The sequence below is a fragment of the Drosophila tropicalis genome, unplaced genomic scaffold (genome assembly GCF_018151085.1).
Source record: "Drosophila tropicalis isolate 14030-0801.00 unplaced genomic scaffold, ASM1815108v1 contig_878, whole genome shotgun sequence".
Lineage (NCBI taxonomy): Eukaryota > Metazoa > Arthropoda > Insecta > Diptera > Drosophilidae > Drosophila > Drosophila tropicalis.
In genome coordinates this window covers 377,770-400,187 of record NW_027173374.1, presented here as the reverse complement: position 1 = coordinate 400,187, position 22,418 = coordinate 377,770, and the positions used below count along the sequence as shown (strand labels likewise).

The 22,418-nt window shown below is 37.9% G+C and overlaps 1 protein-coding gene across 1 annotated transcript in view; it reads right to left on the bottom strand.

The window, feature by feature from the left end:
- The window catches only part of side-III (sidestep III), a 93,312-nt gene that overhangs the window by 11,129 nt on the left and 59,765 nt on the right, over positions 1–22,418 (bottom strand). Inside the window, exons 4-13 of the mRNA XM_068301178.1 lie at positions 13,108–13,246; positions 12,908–12,977; positions 12,701–12,811; positions 8,616–8,822; positions 8,382–8,527; positions 7,979–8,129; positions 6,257–6,387; positions 6,037–6,196; positions 730–978; positions 11–136 (exon numbers count right to left, since the gene is read on the bottom strand). Of these exons, the coding sequence (XP_068157279.1) occupies positions 11–136; positions 730–978; positions 6,037–6,196; positions 6,257–6,387; positions 7,979–8,129; positions 8,382–8,527; positions 8,616–8,822; positions 12,701–12,811; positions 12,908–12,977; positions 13,108–13,246 (1,490 nt within the window). The remainder of the gene's footprint in view (positions 1–10; positions 137–729; positions 979–6,036; positions 6,197–6,256; positions 6,388–7,978; positions 8,130–8,381; positions 8,528–8,615; positions 8,823–12,700; positions 12,812–12,907; positions 12,978–13,107; positions 13,247–22,418) is intronic.

Below are 22,418 nucleotides of genomic sequence, written 5' to 3'. Positions count from 1 at the left end.
AGGAACTTACCTGCTGGCACCACCTGAAACAGACATGGCTCCGACTGCTTGCCAATGGCATTTCGACCCCAACAAGCCAGTGTACCATAGTCTCGTTCACCCTTGGGCGTATAGATCAGTTCGCTGACTGTTTCCACTGTAATGAAACAAGAAAAAAATTGCAATACAATACATCTTTAAGCTACACATACATAGTAGAGTAACGGCAGGTCCGGACTAAAGCAATCGAGAGGCAGAGAAGAGACTTTATTTGTATTGATTTTGTTACTTGGTGAGATGGTTTAAGGATGAGCTTATGTCTATATGCACTTGTAAATCCGTTCCTGTGTTTATCTATCTTGATAGATGTGTGTGTGTGTGTGTTGAGTGTGTGTGCGTTTGCTTATTAAATTTCCATTTTCGGCAAAGTTAAATGAAATAAGTTCTGCTTGCCCAAGCAACTCAGTCAAGCGCCAACTGGGACACACAACAGATAATTCAATTTATGTGCATGATATTGATAAAACTCGGTAACAGTCTCTCCATCTGCAACTTGTATTGTCTACACACTACACCCACATATTCCCTTACCTCCCACCTCTTCTTTTACACTCTTAAGCTTTTGGGGCCCTAACCCGGTCGAATGTTAATTTCGTAAGCTTGCTCAAGCGCAAAGACATGCAAATGCACATTTCTATTGCATATGCATGGGGCTATAGACCTAGTCTTTGTTGGCCTCCTATTGCTTACCATAGCTCTCAAAATGTGTCTCGTTGGACTCGACAACTGTGCGCCTCACATCGCTGGTGGTGGTCATAGTGGGATCCTGTATGGTGGCATAATGTCCCGATGGCACCTCGAAATGCTCGCCGCTGCTTGAGAAAGTCCATTCGAAATCGATTTCAGGCGGATCAGAATTGACGCGACACGGTATGGGCACAGCCTCCTCCAATGAGGCACCAATCACACTGATGCTAGAGCTGCTGCAGACGGGCGCATCTGGAAATAAAATAAATGATAGACGGTCAGATAATGTTGAGTTTAGAAACGAAATGCAAAATACGAATAATGAGCAGCTGCAATTGTCTGGCATCAGAATGGCAAAAGTATTTATATTGCAAACATTGTGCTGACAGCTCAGTTGGAGGCAAAACTTCAAAGAGGATGGAAAATTGACAGCTCGGATTTTCAATTTAATCTAAGCAGATGCCAGCCAAGAGCAGGTGTACATCTTACAAAAAGGATATGCTAAAGTGCCAACTTAAAGCTTTAACTCCCACCTAGCCTCAACCCCAGCCCCCCATAGACATCTGGTTGACTGTGTCAACGCTTAAAAGTTTCAACCATAGCCTTAGGGTGTTTGCCCCCATCTCTCCAGGACATAGTCGTCGCACCCTCCTGACACTGCCTTCGCCACTTGACTTATGATTTATTCAAAGTAAACGCATTGTGTGTTTCTTGGTTCTGTTGGTTACAAACGATTGAACTTGAAATTTTATGTCATACACGCGGCATACCCCGCATTTCTCACATCGTATGCAAAAGAATGAAACAGCCAAAATAAAAAAAAGAGAAAAGTTTGAGTAGAACTTTTCAAAACTGCGCCAAGTGTGCGATGTGTTTGCCTTGCGGCTGCGGAATACCGTCATAAACAAGACACAACACACACACACACACAAACATTCACACGCACGCTCAACCAAATTCTAAGGAGCTCTAAGCACCTAAAGGTATTTCCTACCACAGCCGCAACACTTTTTCTTGGTTTTATTAAAAATTATTTGAAAAGTTTCAGTCTGCTTGTGTGCCATAGGAAAATGAATACAAGTTGTTGCTGTTCTTGTTGTTGTTGTTGTTGCTGCTTTAGTAGATATAGCAAAGTATTTTCCAAGCGAATAAATACCAAAATTCCTAAATTATGCGACTACAACTAAGTAAATTTATCAATAAAAAAAATGTTTATAGTTATTTTTTATAGAAAGTTCATCTGGAAACTTCTTCAAATTTAAATAGAAAATGTACTAAACGAATTTATCTTTATATCAAAATTAACAGAATTAATTAAATAATTAATTTATTTATCAAATATTTTATTCTAACTTTTAGAGCTGAGACCAAGATCTACTTCTAATTCCATGGACAAGTGACATAACCAAGGTGAATATCCATCAAACCATCTAAAAATTACGTGAAATAACAAGGTATTTATGACATCCGAGCTAAATTTATTACAAACCAAACTAATTGCGATATCAAACTTAATCAACTTGACTAAAGCACCTTCCACTACCTTTAAAACTTGAATTTCTATAATTTAATATCGCACCAATTCATAAAGTTTGCTTAATTTGAGTAAGTATTAAAAAATACTTTTTTAATGACATACAGACTCTTAAATTGATTACTTTGATTAACTCTTTTTGCCATTAAAATATAATAAAATTAAGATTATTATATGTTATTGCGATATATGCCTGAAATCTTAGAATTTTAATGGTCCTTATTGATTTCGAAATGTTAATTTAATGGCATAAAATACTATCAGCTTAAGTTTGTTTCGTTTTCTTTGGTTTAATGGCAAAAAAAAATTTCGACAAGTTTATGACATAATATTTGGTTGTTGCTGATTTTACTTGAAATCCTTGAAAGGAAAAAAATGCTCATAAATTTATATGGCAGTGTCAATTTCACAATCGTAGAATGTCACATTTAACATTCTCTGATTAATTTCTACCAAGATATGACCTACTGGCTGGCCATAAATCCATTTATCTTCATCATAGTCATGTCCAACCAGCAATATTGTGGAAGCTTTGGCAATGAAAAGTTTTTATTCTGGTAACCGAAAATTTTTTACTTTTCTACAATTCCCTTATCACCGGGCCCCCCCCTTTTTGGGCCATTCTCTCAATCCACGAATGTTATTCAGCTTCCGTAGTTTTGCAATTCCATCGCAGTTTCATCTCATCGCATTGAAATCACATCTCATCCCAATCGAATCGTTTAACCATTCCATCCGATTCCGCAGTATGCAAATGTTTACACGGACTACGGAGGAGTGTGCGCGATGCTCGTGTAAATAGCCCACGTAGTATTTGCATGGCAGCCGGTGTATCTTTTGCATTGTATTCGTATTTACTTTCAATTATCGTAATTATCAAAAAGGGTAACAACAAGTACCCACCGCCGCTTGCCATGGCAATGATAATGGGCAAAAGCAATGCAAACGTTTGCTGATGTCTTGCTTTTTATTCATTACGCTATACCGTACGTATGTACGTACATACGTACGTATTTATCATGCTGATGAAGCAGGATTTTGTTTTCATTGAACCATTTGTTGCGGCTAATTGTTTGAGTTCGTTGTGGCTACAGATGAACGAACGAATGAATGGCTCGATGGCTAGAAATCGAGGTAATTGGAGTTTGGGGGGTTTTGAATTTCAATTCAATTGAAATTCAGTGAGGCATACAAATCCTTGATAATTAAATTTTTAGTTTAATAAACTAAATTTATAATGTTTAAATGCCATTAAAATATGCAATTGCCTTGCTCTGGCTGAACAATTAATTAAATAATGCGCCTTAACTTGCCAGCATAATATTTGCATTTAAAATGCAATTTTCCTCCCTCCAACCGATCGGAACTTTTTTTGTTGTTGGTTTTTTTTTTCTTTTTTTGTTCTTTGGCAACTGCATTAAATATGCAAAATAAAAATTGAATTTATCCACACAAATATATAGATAAAGTGAGAGAGAGGGACATATGCATCACATACATTGAAATACTTTTGTCTATCCACGTGTGTTGACCCATTTGATTCAGTTCATTTTGGTTCAGTTCGTCCTTTCTGCTGCTTTACTCATGTTGTCCTGGTCATTTCGTTGGTTCGTTCGTTCATTTTGCCCGTTTGCTTGGCCCATAATTATAAATGGTTTAATAATGACTATGAGTTTCAATAATAAAAGCAGATCATTCATTTTTATTATCCACCCTGAAACCAAATAGCAGACAGTTTGCCACACGCTCTTCAGACCGCCAGCTGACACGTTGAGTTCTGGGGCCAAAGTTTCGCCTTTTCCCCCGAACCTTTCCACAACGAATCCCAACGAATGGTTAAATGGACGCCACATATGAATACAAACAACTACAATGCATACTATAGAGTATGGATGTTTATTCACACACATTCACATCGTTACATTCATTTTGTATTTAAGCATCATTAATTATTTAGAAATACAGTCGGAAGTAAATGCTCTATAACGGTAATTGAGACATTTTCAATATTGTTTGTACAATGCTTCACAGCATTTTGTATCGCCAACATATATTTTGTTCACTGCTTTATTGTAATAATTTATTATTGCATGTCTCTGCAATTACATTTGCGTATATACAGACATATAAATAAATACACATACATATATATATATATGTATGTAAGCTGAAGTTTCTTGATTGAAAGTGTGAAATGCAGACAGAAGGTTGCCTCAAGTTAGTTTTTTCATTATGTCAAAGTCAATTAATAAAGTATCTAAGTGAAACATTTAAAAGTTCATTAAATTTAAGAAAATTAAATGAACGAATTATATTTGAATACTTTGTGCATCAGAGGTTATTGTTTCTTGCTGTTTAAAATTGTTAGGGCACAAGGATGAGACATGCATTGCATGAATTCATTCAAAAGGCCTATCCCTAGTACCACAGGAGACAAACTTAATCATATGTTTGCTCTATAAGCAATTTTTGTTCCACCTTAATTTGGTTTGGTTAAATATCACCCCAATAAAATTCACTGGATATTTCATAGTTGCTGGCTGTTCTTTCTTGCCAAAGAACTGATTAATTTTTGTAATAATTATTGTAATGAGCATCTAAAAGCTAGTAAATTTGATTCAAAAATTTGCAGAGTTTTTGGTTGAATTGTATGGCAAAGGGCTTAATATTCAAATTAAACTATCTGCCTGCCATTGATGTTTTGTTTATGAAATTGTAAAAATTTGTTAAGTTTTGTCGTCTATTTGATAAAATGTAAACCCGAAATGCATTTACACAAACGCACATACACACAGATAGACAGAGAGGGAGAGAGAGATATGCATACGCATGACAGCCTAGCGACACAATATAACGTTATATTGTGTATATTACGGCATTTTGCACAAAATATTTTGTGTCATTTTAACATATTTTTAGTTATGGTCTATCCTATTGTCCATACGCTCACCCACCACTCCCTCCGAACTCCATATCTGTTATATGTGGATATGGAGGTTTTTGCGATTTTGTCAAGTGAACTGCCGCTGTTGATGTGCGTGTGTGTGTGTGGGTGGATGGATGTTTGTATATGTGTTTGTTCAATTTTTTTGTTGGGTGAGTTTGAGGCTTCATCTCAGTTAGTTATCATGGTCGTACGCTGCGTATACGTAATATGGATAATAGTTGCGTGTGCCTATGTCCTTCTGTCTGTCTGTGTGTGTGTGTAGTTGTGCATAAATTTATGCATATGTATTTTTAATGCTCCGCTCGACTGACATCAACTGTCAGCATAATTTTTGTGCAAATTTCGGTTCTTTTTTTCTAGTTCACCACCCCCACAAACCAAAAACCAACTACCCTACCCCACCCCATCCCACGTAACAGATTCCTACCAGCATTTGGTATATTCATAATTTTGTGTAAAATATTTACATTTTTTGTCTAGTTTTTGGGAAAAAAAAAAAATGTTCGCTAGTAATAAAATGAACTGCTGATATTTATTAAATTTATATATTTACGACTTTTTACAATTTGCAAATAAATTATTATAATTTAGGTAGGCAGAAAGTTAACCCAGTTTTAAAACATATTGCTAAATATTACAGAATGCAACGAAAATGCAATAAATTTGTATACCAGCAAAAGTCAATTTCAATTGTAAATAGTTTAAAGAAGACAATAACTTTTTTTTAATAGAGGTTCAAAATGGCGAAATATACCCATAATTTATATTTTACTATAAATTTGACTATTTATTTAAAAGTAAATGGTTTTTTAAGGCAGAGATTACTCACAGCGTATCCTTAAGTTCACTGGAGCACTTTGAGTCTCGCCGCGATCATTGGCCGCCGAGCAGGCATAATAGCCAGAGTGAATCCTTCCCACACGTTGCAAGACCAAAGATCGTGTCGATATAATGATGCCCCATGAGACATTCTGAGTGACTGGCTGGCCCTGAAAATGAGACAAACGATAAGTTATTCACTTTTAATTAACAATTTTGATGAAACTTACATCATGAGACCACATAATTCGATGCTCCTTGGGATTGGATTTAATGTGACATTCAAAGTAGACATCGTCGCCCTCTTTAATATCATCGGGACGCAGTGTGGAGCCCAGCGATAAGGTGACCTGTGGCGGATCTGTAAGATAGTATTGATAATTTGTTAAATTACTAGTTCTACCCATAATCGCAACACCTAATTGGCTAGAGCGGGAGAGTTTTAATGCTATCTGGGGCAGAGAGCGAGAGAAAGAGAGACGGCGACAACATTGTTATATAAAATATAAAATCGAAAAATATTATTGCATAATAAAATGTGACAAAATATACGAGCCGCGTTGCGACAATGCTTTCGCCAAGGGCAAAAGCCCATAAAAGTTAACAACAGAACCGCGTTATAAACCTGCGTAGACCCCCTCGATGCCTCTTTCTTCCTCCGATTCTTGATCCAATGAGTATGACAAAATTTTTAAATTAAAATCGTTTTGCTTGCCAGCGAGTGACTCTCAATATCAATGATGGATCCATATAAAAAATTTAAGATGTTTTTATTTTTACAACATCATGGGCCAGGATATCCATATACCTAAATATATAAAAGGTAAAAAACATGACGACAGCAACAAATTGTTAGGTGTAAAAGGAAAACATAAAAGGGTTGAAGAAAAGCAAAAAATTACAGTAAATCCAAAGACTATTTGGTAAGGTTTCTTTTTGCTGAATTTTCTTAAATGCAATGTCCTAATTCAATTATATCAATTCCTTTTGATGCAGGACTTTTTTTGTTTTTGCTTTTGTCTCTCGCCCAGTCTGTGATTTACTTATGCAGAAAGTTAGATGGTGGGCTGAAATTTTCTTGGCTTCATTCTGAGAAGCTTAGAAACGAATTGCCATTGATTATTTATGACTCTCTGTGTCCCCAGCATGCGTGAGATTTTAAAATTCAATAAATTTATGATTATATGAGCGTAAAGATACAAGAAAAAAAGGAAACTAAATAACAATGGCGAAATATAAATACCCTTACTATAAATGGCAGTCACTTGAATTAATTAAAAGCTTAAAAAACTTTTACAAAATTTAATCAGCACTTTCATTCTAAATTACAAAGTATCTTTTTGTAAAAATTTTAGCTTACTGACTAGTAAATGTTCTCGTTTTTTTGTAAGAGAATAAACCAACAAAGTGACAACTAAGCTTTTCAAACTGAAAAGTAAACTTTGATGGGGCAAAACCATTCATTTCTTTTTTTTTTTTTGTTTGTGCACTGACCTTTTCCATGGCAGGGGGAAGAGATTTTCTTCTTTTTTTATATTATTATTTTTTGTTGTGTTTATGAATCGTTGTTGATTTTATTTTTGATAATCATATAGAGTAAAATTTATGGCATATTTTTGTAAGTAAATATGGGAAAAAGCAAAACAACCAGCAACTTTAACATTTGCCTTTTTATGACCCGATTGCCTTTATGAAATTCTGATTTGAAAGTAACAGCAACTAGTCCACAACTGGAAGCTATAGTAAATAAAGCTAGATAATTTAGTTTTATTTGCACAAGTGACTTTGATATGTGAGCTGTCCGCCCCCTAGCCAAACCCACCCACAATCACATATATGTATATATTTAATATGTGAGATTGCATCTATGAAAAATCTAATCGAAATTCAAGGTATATCAACTAGGGAGAGTAAGGGAGACTGGGAGAAGAAAGATAAGTATGTCCACTTACAGATGACATTCATCATAAGCGTATCCTCGATGGCCGAGTTCTGTAATCGAGGATTTGAACCCTCGCATTTGAGCATGGTGCCATCATCTTCAGGTTGTGGATAAAATGACAATGTGGATATGACGCGTCCATTGCCTTGGCTCGATGACAGCTGCGTGTGGGTGGACAGAAGATAAAGTGAAATCGATTAGAAAAGTGCCCATTGGCTACACACACACACATACATATGTAAGTAACATATATGCATTGTGCTGTCTTCATGTCAGGAGAGAAATTCATAAATAAAAAGTAAGGAGCAGCAGCAGAAGCATCTGCTTGACACTTGGGCGTGTCTCTGGCCAAGATTGAGTTCGATTTTAGCTCCCCCTTTTGGAGGGGATTGAATTTGGATTGGATTGCTTACCATGCCGCGTTTAAAGGGGCGATTATTCTGTGTCCATCTGATTTCTGTATCCGGCACCGAACCGGCCACAATGCAGGTGAGATTATATTGTGTGCTCGATGAGAAGACCTTCAGCTTATTGGTTAAATTGACTGATGTGGGTTTGACTAGAAAATATATATAGATAGATAGATATATGCAAATACAGAGAGAGCTCATAATTTAGTGAGCCAGGGGCTGGGGCTCTCTACTTACGTAACATCTCAATGCGAATGCTCCGCTCTACGGGTGCCACAAGTTTTGTATTGGACGCCTGACAGCGATAAGTATTATTTAGAGCGGAACGTGTAATTTGTGGTACCTCCAGCCGATTGACAGTCACATGACGACCCATAGAGACACCGCTGCCAGCTTCCAGAGTGCGTGTGCCATTCAACCAGGTGACTGTCGGTTCCGGGCGTCCTGCATGTAATGATAGACAGATCGACAGACAGAGAATAGAATCAATTTCAATTTAATTATTAGAATTGGATTTTATGTTTTGCCGCAAATGAAATCTTTACTTCACTTGCCAAATCAAAATTAATGTTTAATGTACAAATTAATTTTAAATTTTTTTCTTTTTTGTTTTTTGTAAATTGTTTTTTGTGTTTTCTGTTGGCAAAAGTTTGTGCTTCATGAATTATTAACCCGCTTAGCGAGTGGGTAGACTGAGTGCTAATGAGGATGGTGGGTGGTTGGGAATGGGGATGTGAGGATTGGTTAGCGGAAGCGGCGTGACCGCAGTGGAGCATTTGAAAATTTATGACCGAAAAAAGAAACTTTAAACATTTTAATGATAATGCGCATTTAGGAGTGTGTACCCAAGGCTTTTAAAAAAGGCTTAGCCAGCTTAACTAGCAAAAGTTGTAGACGAGCCACGACCCGTAGCATCCCTCCGCTACTCTCGTCCTGTCTCGTCTGTGTAGCCAAAGTTGGCAACCAAACTGCTTCCCATTCAAACGCATAAGCGTGAATATTGAATTAGATGATAAAGTTTTGTGGTAGAAAGAGAATTGAGATACGAATATATTCATATATTCATATGAAAGCAATTTCATTCAAAGTGTATATCTTTTATTTATTAACTTGGCTTTTATTAGAGTATATAGCATAGATTTATATTTTTTTCTCCATCTCATTTATGTTTTCAATCATTTTTTTCATCAGTTGCAATTCTGTTAGCAATGAGAGAGAAAGCATTTCTCTTGTTCACATATCAAAATGTAGGAAATATTTTTAATCCGTTTAAGTGTACATAGGTCCAAGCCTCCTTGTCTGGCACTAAGTGAGCCAAGTGAATGTGACGGAAATGAACAACAATAGCAACAAGCATCTGAGCCAGCGATGAGTGAAATGGAATGATGGAGGTGGGCATGGGCAAGAAGAAATTGCTGCGAATGCGATTGAGAGCTGGCCAGAGAGTTGGGGAGACTCGTAAGTAGCTGATAGCTGAGTGAATCGCTTGCCTTTGGGAGTTCTGGGGGAATTTACTACCCTTGCAGTAGTTGAGCTACCAAATGTTTGTTGATTGCAAAGGATACTCAGCGAGGACATTGGCGACAATAAGCCACAGAACCAAACAAACATACTAATACACGCACACACGCTGTTGATGGTGGGATGGGTGGTTGGGTGGAATGTGGGCATAATAGACAAATAACTGTGTCCCCTTTTGCCTTTTGCCATCCTTCTTCTACATTCTGGCTTGCTTCCTGTAATGAAGACAACGCTTTTGCCCCATGTTAAGCCATACTTAAGGTTGCTGACAATTGGCCGGACAATGCTCTAGCTCCTGTGGAAACGAAATATCCATAGAGGAACGCCTGATACTGGTCGCCCATTAAAGCACCCCCCAGAACACAATGGACAACCCAAGTTTTATGGGAGGCCGCTTAGATTAGCTTTTTATTACTGGTATTAATTGCTATTAGTCGAAGTTAATAAAGTTGATAAAGCAATTTGGCTTTTGGCGTTTATTGTAGCCGGGCTATGATTAGTGAGCGGCCATAAAAATAGCTACAGGATTTGCATTTACTTTAATCAGAAATTCACCATCTCATCCAATGCTTCCGGAATGTGAACTGTGAGTTTAGCAAGCCTTTTTGTGCCTGTTCCACCCGCTGTCAGCGCCATGTGGCGCTTGAAATTGTAATATTAGTTAATTTGGCTTAGCGCCCAGCAAACGTTGCGGTTGCATAATCAAAAATGAAATACGAGTATGCATTGCGGTCTGCCAGGGCCATTGCCAGAGCCTCTGAGAATGTTGCATACAAATCAGTGGTACAGCTAGCTCCAGTGTGCCACCTGCCTGCCAAGAAGCTTGTCGCTCAGCAGGTGTCTAAAGCAAATGTCGTCACCGTCGCCGTCGTCCTAGTCGTAGTCGTTGTTCGTTCTTCGTCCTCATTCCAAATATCATCATAGGTGTGGTAGTCGGATGGATGGATAGATGGATGCATGGATGGATGTGTGCATGCAGAGACCTTCACTTGCTAGTTGCCAGTTTCCCATTTGCCTGGCTCATTCACATGCGGTTAGTCAAAGCAACGACGTGACGCACCGCTGCTGCTACTGCTCCTGCTACTAGAGCAAAACCAAAAGCAAACTCCTGCACACACCAAATGCCAAAGCAGAAGCCAAATCCTTTTGCCATCCAAATCGCGCACGTAAACAACAGCAGCAGCTACAACACCAGCAAAATCACGACCACCTAATAGGACCCAAACAGCAAATTCTACACTTTACTGCAGTTCGCAATACCAAAATTTGAGTTGAGCTCCATCAAAAGTGAGATAAAGTGCATTCAAACAAAGGCATTAACGTATTGCGCCAATGATACTGCCAACTACGTTTTGTTGCCAATGGCTTTAAGAATAAAGAAAATTCTAGAAAACTAAAGACAAAAGATGAGGTAAATCTTGCCAAAAGTTATAGAAAAACCAAGGGAGCATTCAGTCAGCACTCATTCAGTCTCATTCAGTTTCGAGAATGTATTCTAACTTATTCTTTTTGATTTTTTATGTATTCAAAAACCATGAATTTGATAAATATCCTTTAACATTTGTTTCTATTTTTGAAGGTAGATAAGTCATAAAGTCAGCCAAGAAGGCAAACAACAATAACAAAATATTTATCGATTGTCAAAGCTAATATAATTTTTCTCCAAACCATAAATATTAGCAATATCTGAACAGATTTCGATTAAAGCTGCATTTTATATTTAAGAGTTCTGTGCTTTTTAAAATATTGCATTTTTAGATTCTAGAACAATCTGTTTGAAGCTTTTATGGCACTTAAGTCAGCTTAGTTTTCCTTTTCTTTATTTTTTGGCAAGATTCAAGAAAATTTGCCTCAAATAAAGTTGCAAGCTGACATGGAAAATATCTGGGCGTTTGCTTTAGCTCAGCCAAAATATTGTTGTCACAAAGTTAATGATTTATAATGGTCGTGTCGAGGGCCAGAGAGGAGACTGAGTTCTCCAATGCTGTCGCAGCCAGTCATCCGGGCGAAAAGAGACCGCAAAACGCACACACCCCAAGCAGTTCAGCCATGCGAACAACTTGTACAAATTTTTCACACTTGCCAGCAAACAGTGTAGAAAAAAAGAGAAAAAAATGAAAACTGAAAAGAACGGAAAAGAAAACTTTAGACTTTAGACGATGGTGTGTTGCTGCTGGTTGCTGCGGTTGCTTTTCACCTTGGGGACCTTTTTAAAGATTTACGATGCCGCATATGCCTATAGGTCATAGGTAGGTGCCCAGTGATGGCAACGATGCGATGCCAAAGCAGACGACATAAAGGAATGGGAGACCCAGACTAAAAATTGTTGCATTTTTCAAAGTAAAGTGGCAATGACAGCCGCAGCAGACGACAACCACGACGAGGTCGACGTTGTGTGGCCAAAGTCGGTGTTGCTGTTGTCGTTACTATTGCCCGTTGTCGTCTGTCGTCTGTGTGGTTTGTTGCCAGAGCAATGTCACCGCAGACTTTGACATACATTTATTTTTATTATTTACGATGACTTAGACTCCAACTGGGGTGGAGGGTGGTGAATGACAAGCCAGAAGTCGGACAGTCAGCCTATCTCGTGAGCTCCATCTTTAATTCTTTAAATAGACTGACTGGCAGTGGGGACAGTTGCGGTTTGCTGCGGCTGCTGCTGCTGTTGCTGCTCGCTGTGTCCTTGCCTGATAGCCTTTTGTCTGAGTGCTACATTTAAGCAGCTGTGTGAATGTGTCAGTGAGTGTGTGCGTGTGTGTATGCGTGGGTTGAGTCTGTGTCGTTTATCATGATTAACTTACCGCCACGCACTTCACATGTCAACACAATATTATCGCCTTCTAGCAATGGACCCACTGCGCCAGCCACATCTCGACCCGAGGCATCGTACACGAGTATTTGATGCGGAGGAACTGCAAAGAGAAGAGTAGAGTGAATGCGAAACAAGAATCACAAGGATTTAATGGATGCCATTGCAACGCATTAAGACCAGAATCCTCTCTACTTACCAATAACCGTTAAATTAATTCTATGATTACGGGTGGGCGAGTTTTGAAAGTCAACGCGGCAGCGGTAAACCTGTTGATAGTCATGAAAGTGCAATAAAAAACAGCAGCAGAAAAAAAGGAAAAACGGAAAAAAAGAAATATTTATATATATTTTTATAATGTAGCATACTTTTCTGCGCAATGCTTTTTTCACCACTTACGCCCTCATCATCCAGTTGTATATTGTCCACAGATAATTTGGCTGGCTGCTGTCCGGTAACAAAATACGCACGTGGCCCAAATGAGTTTGTGTCCGACCAGTAGAGAGCCTTCTCGAAGGGTCGTCCACGCACATCGAAACTGCAAAAGGGAAAAAGGGAAAGCGGAAAAACGTGTCCGTCACATAAATGTTAAAAGTTGCCTAAGTAGTTGCTGCTACTGTTATTCCTATCTCTGCTGTATATCTTAGCTTCCCGGAGGGAAATGCAAAAAAAAAAAGGAAAATACCGACAGAAAAAAAATTACTAAACAGAACAGAAGGAAAAACCTAAATATTGTCGATAAGTTGTGTCAGCAAATGTGCCTCCTAAAGCATTTGAGTTGTCGCAGCGGAGGTCGTAAATTTTAATGCCTGCTAAAATGTGGAGTTGGAGTAAAAGTGTTTGATTCTTTCTTTTTCTTTCATTTGTTTTGCAGTTATGTTTTTTGGTAGAGAGTTCTTTAAGGCCATATCCAAATGTCGACAGATGTCACAAATACATTTTCCCATACATATTAGTATAAAAAACCATAAATAATTTTTTGTCTATGCCAACATAATGAAATTTATGGATATTCCCACAATAGATATTTAAATTCTAATATTTTTGTAATGAAATCTATCTAATCTATAAATATGAACTAATTTGAGTACTTAATACCATCTTGGTAAAGGACATTCAAAGAGAAAGTTCATTTAATATCATTGACAGATAAATGAGTATCCATTTCTATCAAATTTGCATAAAATAGGAATTCATGTCATTAGAAAAACATCTTTCTTTGGGACCCAATGGATAATGAAAGTTATATATATTTAGCAGTTGCAAAATTTAGGTCAGACTTTGGAATTTTGCAAATATTTTAAAGCCAGTTGAGCCTCAATTTTCACACATCAGTCAAATGAACCTTTTTCTCTCCAAGCAGAGCAAGAACCGTATATAACTGAACCATCGAATGGAATAACGGTCGAACCGGGCCAATGGGCAAAGGCAAATGGAAAAGACGTAGGCAGGGCATAAATTTGCACGCAACTAATTTCTTCCGTTTCGCATTATTTTCACAGCTCGGCCGACGCGTCGGTCGGACACAACGTTTGCAATTTTGCGCATTAAAAAGCCTGACGTGCTATCTTTGGCGCTTTTATTGTATTTGTTAATGTCCGTCCATCCGAGGGTTGGCCATACGCTAGATATGTACTGGGGGAGACATACATACGTACATATATTAAAGCAGAGATCCCAACAGACAAACGCCGAGTGCCGCAAATGACTTGGCAATGGCCAAGTCCCCGCGCAAGTTGTGTCCCTTTGTTGTTTCCGTCATCGTTGTTGTCGTCGGAGCCGTCGTTGTCGTCGTCGTCGTCGTCGTCGTTTGCTATCTATGACTTGGCTTTGCTTTTGGGCCACATTGCCTTCATTGTCTCGCTCCTTCTTTCGTTTGCGGTTAGTCGAGCGGTTTGTCATTGTGCCGGCTGACTGCCAGCCGTATTGTTTGCTCCTTTAAGTGGTTTTTTATCATTTTGCCGCTGACACAATTTATATCCGGTGCTCATATTTCTTATGCTTATCACAAGGCGTTGCCGTCTCTGTTTCATTCTATGTCCCTGCACCCCCCTTGGGAACCTTCCTCTACCCTATCTTTGGTTTTTGTCGTGTATATGTCATGTGTTGTCCAATTTCTAATTATTTTCAAAATGCAGTAAGCCATGCTATGCATAAATTACTCCTTTTAAGCCATGCTTGAGCCACGTTCGCGGCCAAAGCACGTTCCCTAATTAGCCTAATTAAATATATGGAAGAAAATGTAAACAACAAACAAATGTACGAACCGAACAGAGAAAGAGATACAAAGAGCGTGGGAGGGGGATATGGAGAGAGAGAGAAAGGTAGTGGAACCCACAATCATCTTCTTTATTTCTGTTGTATTCAAAATTTATTTAAAAGCGGGTGCGATTTAGGCATTATTACCATCAACCGGGCCCCTTCCACTAGGTAGAAGGATCCAGCAGGTTTTAATTTTGCGCATTTGCAAACAATAGAAAAACGCCAAATAGCCAACAAAAGGCAGGCAACGATAAGGTGGCAGAACCCAAGGAAGGTTTGCATCCTGTCCTAGCTCTCTGGCCTCTGTGTTGACGTTGTATTTTCTCTTTTCTTGGCCTTAGGAAACAATAATGCCAAGTTTGCACAATGAGCAAAGCAAAACGGCAAAGAAACACACACAAAAAAAAAAAGAAAAAAATAAACGCCAAATGCTCGAGCAGTAAAAATTGTAAAGAAAAACCAAAAGGAAAAATAGAATAAGTTCTGTGACTTAAATTAAAAGCGACGAATTAAAAATACTGTAGAATAAAATCAAAGACCAGATGCCCTTTAGCCTAGATTCATATAAAGTGTATAAAATGAAGAGTAATTTCTCTTCTAAAATAGAAATTCTTAATATCAAATTGAAATGTTTTGGTACCTGTATATGCCTGTCTTTCTACAGGGTAACCAAAAATAACAAACTGGGCCAAGAGAAGACAACATTGTGGCAGTTGCAGAAATGTTGACTGTCGCCTAAAAGGATGAGTTGGCCAGGGAGGAGGAAAAAGAAATAGAAGCAGCGAAGCCAAGTGGTCGACTTCTCCTCGCCCAATTGAAGAGTTTGCCTTTGGTCTCATTCACATTCTACTTTCCCATCCACCATCTCAACCATCTCTGATGGTCGTCCATTTCTTTTGTCTTGGTTCGCTCTCTTTTTTCCAACAATTAGTTGAGTTTTATTTATTTTGCGTTAATTGGTAGCACTTTATCTTCTGCCTGGAATGAATGAGCTGCGTTCTTTAAACAAATCCCCACGCGGACCTTGAACTGGACACACTGCATGGTTGGTTGGTAATTACGTTCTGGTTTCGGTATTTCTGTTTTTCTCCCCCCTTTGTCCAAACTTATTTTGGGGCTTGGCCTAAACTTTCTGCTCATTTGCTTTTTTTGTCTCCTCTTGGTTTTTTTTTTTGTTTCTTTCTTTTTTTTTTTGTCGGTGTTTTTAGAAAGTCTAATCGTCCAGCCCCGCCTAGCCCCGAAATCCAATATAAAGTAAGCTTCTCATATTGCCATTTAATGTTGTTGTTTCCCCTCACTCTTTCTCTCTCTCTCTCTCCTTCTTCGACCATGTTATTTTGCCTTTTTTATTTTGTAACGCTTACAAAATCCTATTCAAAAAGATTGCAAAAGGGCTAAGCGGGGAGACCGACAGCAAGAAAAAAAAGGACCAAAAACTTTGCACTCACAATATCCATTGAATAATTTTATGACAATATGTGTCAGAGCGTGTCGTTGGACGTATCCCTACTACCTTTTCCCCTCTCTCTCACCCTTGTTATCCTGGGTTGTGTCTGTTGGTGTGCCAACAGTTTAAACATATGCTGCTGCTGCTGTCAGAAACGAGCGTGGAGCAAAAAAAAAAATAACAAATTCGTTGACTTCAATTATGCAACGCTCAGGTGAACTATAAAAGGTTTTAGTTTTGCGTTTAGGTTTTGTATATAACAAAAAAGAGTTTTTCTTTCGATAAAAGTGTTGCCTACATTTCTGGGCAGGGCTTGAGCACGCGAATAAGAACTCTTTCAGAAGTCTTTCTCGTTAATTCCAATATTTAGAATTGAAATGCTAAAAGTCTAAGCTCTAAGACTTTGACAGTTTGTCTATTTCAATTTCATTATTAACTGGGCAGGTGAAAATAGGTGAAAATGTATAGGTGAAATATATTGTCTAGATGTAAGTATCAAATTATGCATAAAAGAAAAGGGTTTACCGACACACAGCGGCAATTTCATTGTGCGCCAAAGCGCCAACAAAAAAAAAAAAAAAAAAAAAACCTACGACAAAACTGGCAACAAATTTTAAATTGGTTTTTCGCACAAAACAAACGCAACGGCAACTGTGAAGGGAAAATATGAAACAAAAACAACAGCAGCAGTAACACAAAGGGGGAGGAGTAGACTCACGCCACCCCCCTTAAATGTACACACGTATATATACAAAAGTATGCAAATGGTTTTACTGCCCCTTTGTTTTTTTTTTTTTACCAGATGCCCAACTGTCTTTTTCTTCATGCCCTTTTCGTCTCTCCCTCGATCTTTGCGTGTGGGTGTGTGTGTGTGTATTGGTATTATTATGGAGCCATGCTGTGTAATATCTGTAAATTTCTTTTGTTATTGCCAACAACAGTTTTACCCCCAACCCATATAAAACAGCAACTCCAACTTCCACTCCCACGCCCAATCGGACTCCCACTTTCAAGTTTCTCACCAAATCCCACTCTCATTTCTCGCTGTGTTGACATTTGTTGGCATCATTCCACACATTGTTGCCGCTGGTGTTTTTGTTTGGTTTTCGCTTCATCTTCTTCTTTACTTTTACTATATATAATTTGTACCATATGAATATATGAGCAACAATAACAACAACCAATGAATAAAAAGAAAGAAAAAAGGGGACAAGAACCGAAAACCGGAGAACCTGAAACTCCGCCATCGCGCTTTTGTGGCCAAGTTCAAAATTTATGCAGTGTCGCCCAATAAATTCGGCAATAAATTCAAAATAAAAGTTTCATCTTGGGTCTTTGCCTATTTTGTAGTTATTTTGTTGCTTTGGGACATTTTTTGTTTACATCGTTGTTTGTTTGTGTTTTGCAGATCTTGTCCTTTTTGTCCCATTTTCTCACCAAATTAGTATAAACCTACATGATGAAGATCAACTTTTATTTGTGGGGACTAAGCTTCAAAAGCGATTGATCTTTGAGTAATTGAAATAAAATTTTAAAAGCGATTAATCTTTTATTAATTAAAAACAAGAATAAAGTGTCTTGGGTTTGGGTTTCCTTCGAAAAACTACATTCTAGCTAACTTTTTGAGACAATGAAGATCTGAAGTTCTTCTAAAGGGATTTTCTTTTTAGTTACAAATTTTTTTTAGATCTTTAATTGAATCCTTTATGGCAAGGACACTTAAGGTTTTAGCTGATGCAGCTTTGAATGCAATAGCTTCTAATTGAAAATGCATTTATTGTCTTTTTCTTTGACTCATTAAAAAGTTGGACATTAGAAAATGGAAATTCTAGCGGTTGCATTCACTTTTTTGTCGAACTTAAGATTTTCAGCCACATCCCAACTAAAAATGCCACAAATGGAGCCGAAAAAAGGGAATAAAACTGAAAAGGTCACAAAATCACGACGACTGTGGCATTGCTCAGCCTTAATGGCAGTCAAATGGCAAACTAGTGTAGCAATGCAAACCAAAGTTTAGTGGCTACGAAATCGATTTGCATGTGCCTCTTGCATTTCCTTACTTTATACTCATTCTCTGTCTCTCTTGCCTTCTCAACCTTGCACACTCAACCACCCGCACACACACACAGCACACACACAAACACATACATACATATGCGACTTAATTACAGTTTTAAATATCCCCATCTAACCTGAAATTTGCACTGTTCCTCCTGCTGCTGCTAGTCGTAAAACCCCGAAAATGCACTCGAGTTAATTGCCTCTGGCTCGACTTTTCGTTTGCCTTTACTTTTGCCCTGCCCTGTCCCTAACGAAACCCCGTATAGCCTCGCATTCATACTGCTGACTTGCTTCCGTCTGCTGCTGGCTTTTATTGCCAGCCATTTTGAATACCATTTCGTGGTTTATTACTTTTGTGGCAGACCGATTTCGATTCTCAAGTAGTAGTTGAGCGCCCAAGTGCATGGCACTCACACAGAACTCCACACATACACACACTCACACCTACGACCCCACATACGACCAACGCCTAAAGTGAATGCACTTTCGATTGCCCGTACCGTATCGCCAGAAAGTAGACTATATTTATGGCCAACGCCACGCCACAATGGCCAATGCTGTCGATTATGGCAGTTAGCCCGGCACAAGGATTACGTCGCCTTTGACAATCACACAGCAGAGTCCAGTTCAGTAGGCTTGGGCGTAAGGGCGTTTGGAACCATATGACCCAGAAAGCATATTCACCTCCCATAGGCGTACTCAGAAAGTTCAATATGTACCTACATATAAAGGATAGAAATATGAAATGTCAGACTTTCTCTTCTCCAATTTACTAGTTGTACATAACTTGAATTCATTTAATTGCTTAATGTATTAGCTGATTAAATCAAGCTTAAACTGTAATTAATCACACGTAACTACATGTTAATTATTGGGACTATAATTTGTTTGGCCTTTCCTTAGTCAATTTAACGATTTCTATGAATAGAAAACATAATTAGAATCGAAATTAATAATTCATCATGTGTGCATGGAAATCATATAAATTGGTTGAAATGGTTAAAGAGACATCCTTTTTTATGTTCTATTTTCCTGTTAGAGACTGAGTTAACGGAAATCAGAGAGTAATAATTGATGTTTAAACACACGACCCTCAAGGCAAGCTATGTAAGTTGATGTTGGATCATCCATCCTCCATCTCTTGCGCCTCCCGAACTCAAGTTGATCTACGTCCCTGATTTTAAGTGTCGTTTGCCTGTGCATCAAATTTCATTATTTAAGCGGCTGCAAAGCATTGTCCACAGGACCAACAAGCGTCAGGCTTTAAAAATCAATTAACCTTGATTGTGGCCACCTCGTGTAGGTGGGCATTTTCTTTGTTTGTTTCGGTTTTATTTTCTACTTTTCCCATTTCTCTGTATTTTTTTTTTTATTCTTTTCATTTTATCGATGCTGCTGGCTTTAACATTGCCTTTGCCTTTGTTTATTATGTAGGCTTTTGCGGACGTTGACGACTACCGTTGCCAATGCCATTTTTGATGGTTTGCAATATTGAACGTGACAGTTGGCCTGTTCTTGATCTCATCCTCCACCGCCTTCGTCCCGCCGTTCTGATCGTTTCTCCCTCTTGTTTTCTGTAATCTGGTTTTATTCTCCTATATTCGTTACAGGTGGCTGTCATGGCAAATGTTAATTTTAATAATGGCCCTTTTGTTTTTTTTCTTTTCTCCTCGCCTTTTTACCTTTCCCCTCTGATGTTTTGTGTGTGTGTGTTTTTTTCCCTCAATCGGCCACAATTCATAACAAATAAATATATAAGTATAAAGAAATCTTATGAAAATCGCATTTCAAGGGTCAAAGTCAGCACAAAGAGGGAAAATATGGGTGCAAAAAAAAGGGATATCGGCAAAGAGAAAGCGAGAGAGAGAACGGGGAACAAGAAACAACAAATCCCAGCGAGATTTCGGGCCATAAAAATTGACCCAAAAACCGAAATAGCGATAACCCTAAAAGTCCGGCTCAAACACACAACAACAAAGCAAAAGTTAACATTATGTGGGAATGGTCTGGCAATCCTATTCAGCCAGCCCTAGTTGAGTCAGCTGACTCGAAAAAGCGGAAGACAATCTGGCAAGCCGGTCAGACAGAGACGCATTGAGAAGACGGAGTTTTAAGACGAAAAGCCGAAAGTGTAAGACGTACACACGACGAAAACGCGAAAGAAGTTAAACAATTAATTATAATTATATCTACTATTAACTAAAAATCAATACTTATCTTAACATTAAATAAAATTAATATAAAACTATAACCGGGACTGTGTTTATTCGCAATACAATACCCCAGTCCCACACATTTTGGGGGCTCAACCTAAAAAAAAAAAAAAAAAAAAAAAAAACGTGAAAAAAAAAGTGACCCACACATTTGGGCTCAACTTAAAAAAGAATAAAAAGTGAAAGAGAGGTGACACACACAAAGAAGTAAAAGTGAAAAAGATTTTAAAAGTGTAAAGAAGTAGCCCAGACATATTGAGGCTTTACGTGAAAAAACTATAAGTGAACTCAACCTAAAACAAAGTGTAACGGAAAATTAAAATAGAGTGTAAAAAGGTGCAAAATTAACTAATACGAGTCTCTCTAAAAGTTTAATGAAAATGGTGAATAATGCTAAAAGTTCAATAACAATCGAATCGGTATAAAAGAAAACAATTTTATTTCACAATTTCTTGGAAATTGCATCAGCCAAAAAGAGACGCCACATTTTACCGCGTTTTTACCGCGTCGGTTACCCATACACACACAGCAACGAACAAAAACGAAACGAAAAATGGCACAGTTAAATGACTTTCAGTGTATTAGTGAGATGCTTCGGCAGGAAAAGAGAGAGAATATCGTTCTGTTGCACAAGTTTATTTTTGAAAAAGAAGGAGATAGAAATAATAGAAAACGGGTGCGCGAGTTCGAGGGCTATGATTTTGCTGAGTCGGACAATTTGTATAATGATAAAGTTAATTATATTGCTGAAAATCTGTCAGATATGGACCTGGCTGTAATTTGTAATTTGCTTCGATTACCTCACAATAAAAACGATTTAACGAAACACATATTTTGCAATTTAAAAAAGAATTCTTTGCTCAAAGATGCCGATTTTCAAACGGAAAAAAACGACGAAAGTGAAGACGAAGAGTCACAAAACGACGAAGTGTGTGAAAATGAAAGCGTGCGAAGCGAGAATTCATGCAGTGTGCAAAATAGAAGCAGTGTGCAAAATCCAAGCAGTTTTTCCGAAGTTCCGAGGTTCGCTTTAAACTTTCGCGATATAGAAGACTCTATCCGTTTGTTTAGTGGCGAAGATGATCTATCTATCGAAGTATGGATCCAAGATTTTGAAGATATGGCAACTGTTATGTGTTGGAACGAGTTACAAAAATTTATTTTTGCCAAACGATCATTAAAAGGCCTAGCAAAAATGTTTGCTAATAGTGAGCAAAATGTAACGACCTGGTTTAAGCTAAAAGTCGCACTTCTTGCTGAATTTAAATCAACAACAAATAGCGCACAGTTACATAAGTCAATGTCTGATAGAAAAATAAAGAAAAACGAAAGTCTGCAGGAGTATTTTTTGTGTATGAAAGAAATGTCATCTCGCGGAAATATTGAAGACTCTTCGCTGATACAATATGTGATCGATGGCATAGACGATACGGTGAATAACAAATCAATTTTATACGGGTCTAATAATATATATGAATTCAAGCAGAAGCTAAAAATTTTTGAAGTTATGCGCGAGAAATCGAAAAATGAAAACAAATATAACAATGGTGTGGCCAAGCAGTATCCGAAAAACGACGATAAGTTTCAAGCAGTGCAGAAGAAAAGTGCAAACAAAGAACTCAAATGTTTTAATTGCGGTGCCAAGGGCCATACATCAGTTAATTGCGATTATAAAAATAAGGGTAGAAAATGTTTTCAGTGTAATAATTTCGGACATATTGCCAAAG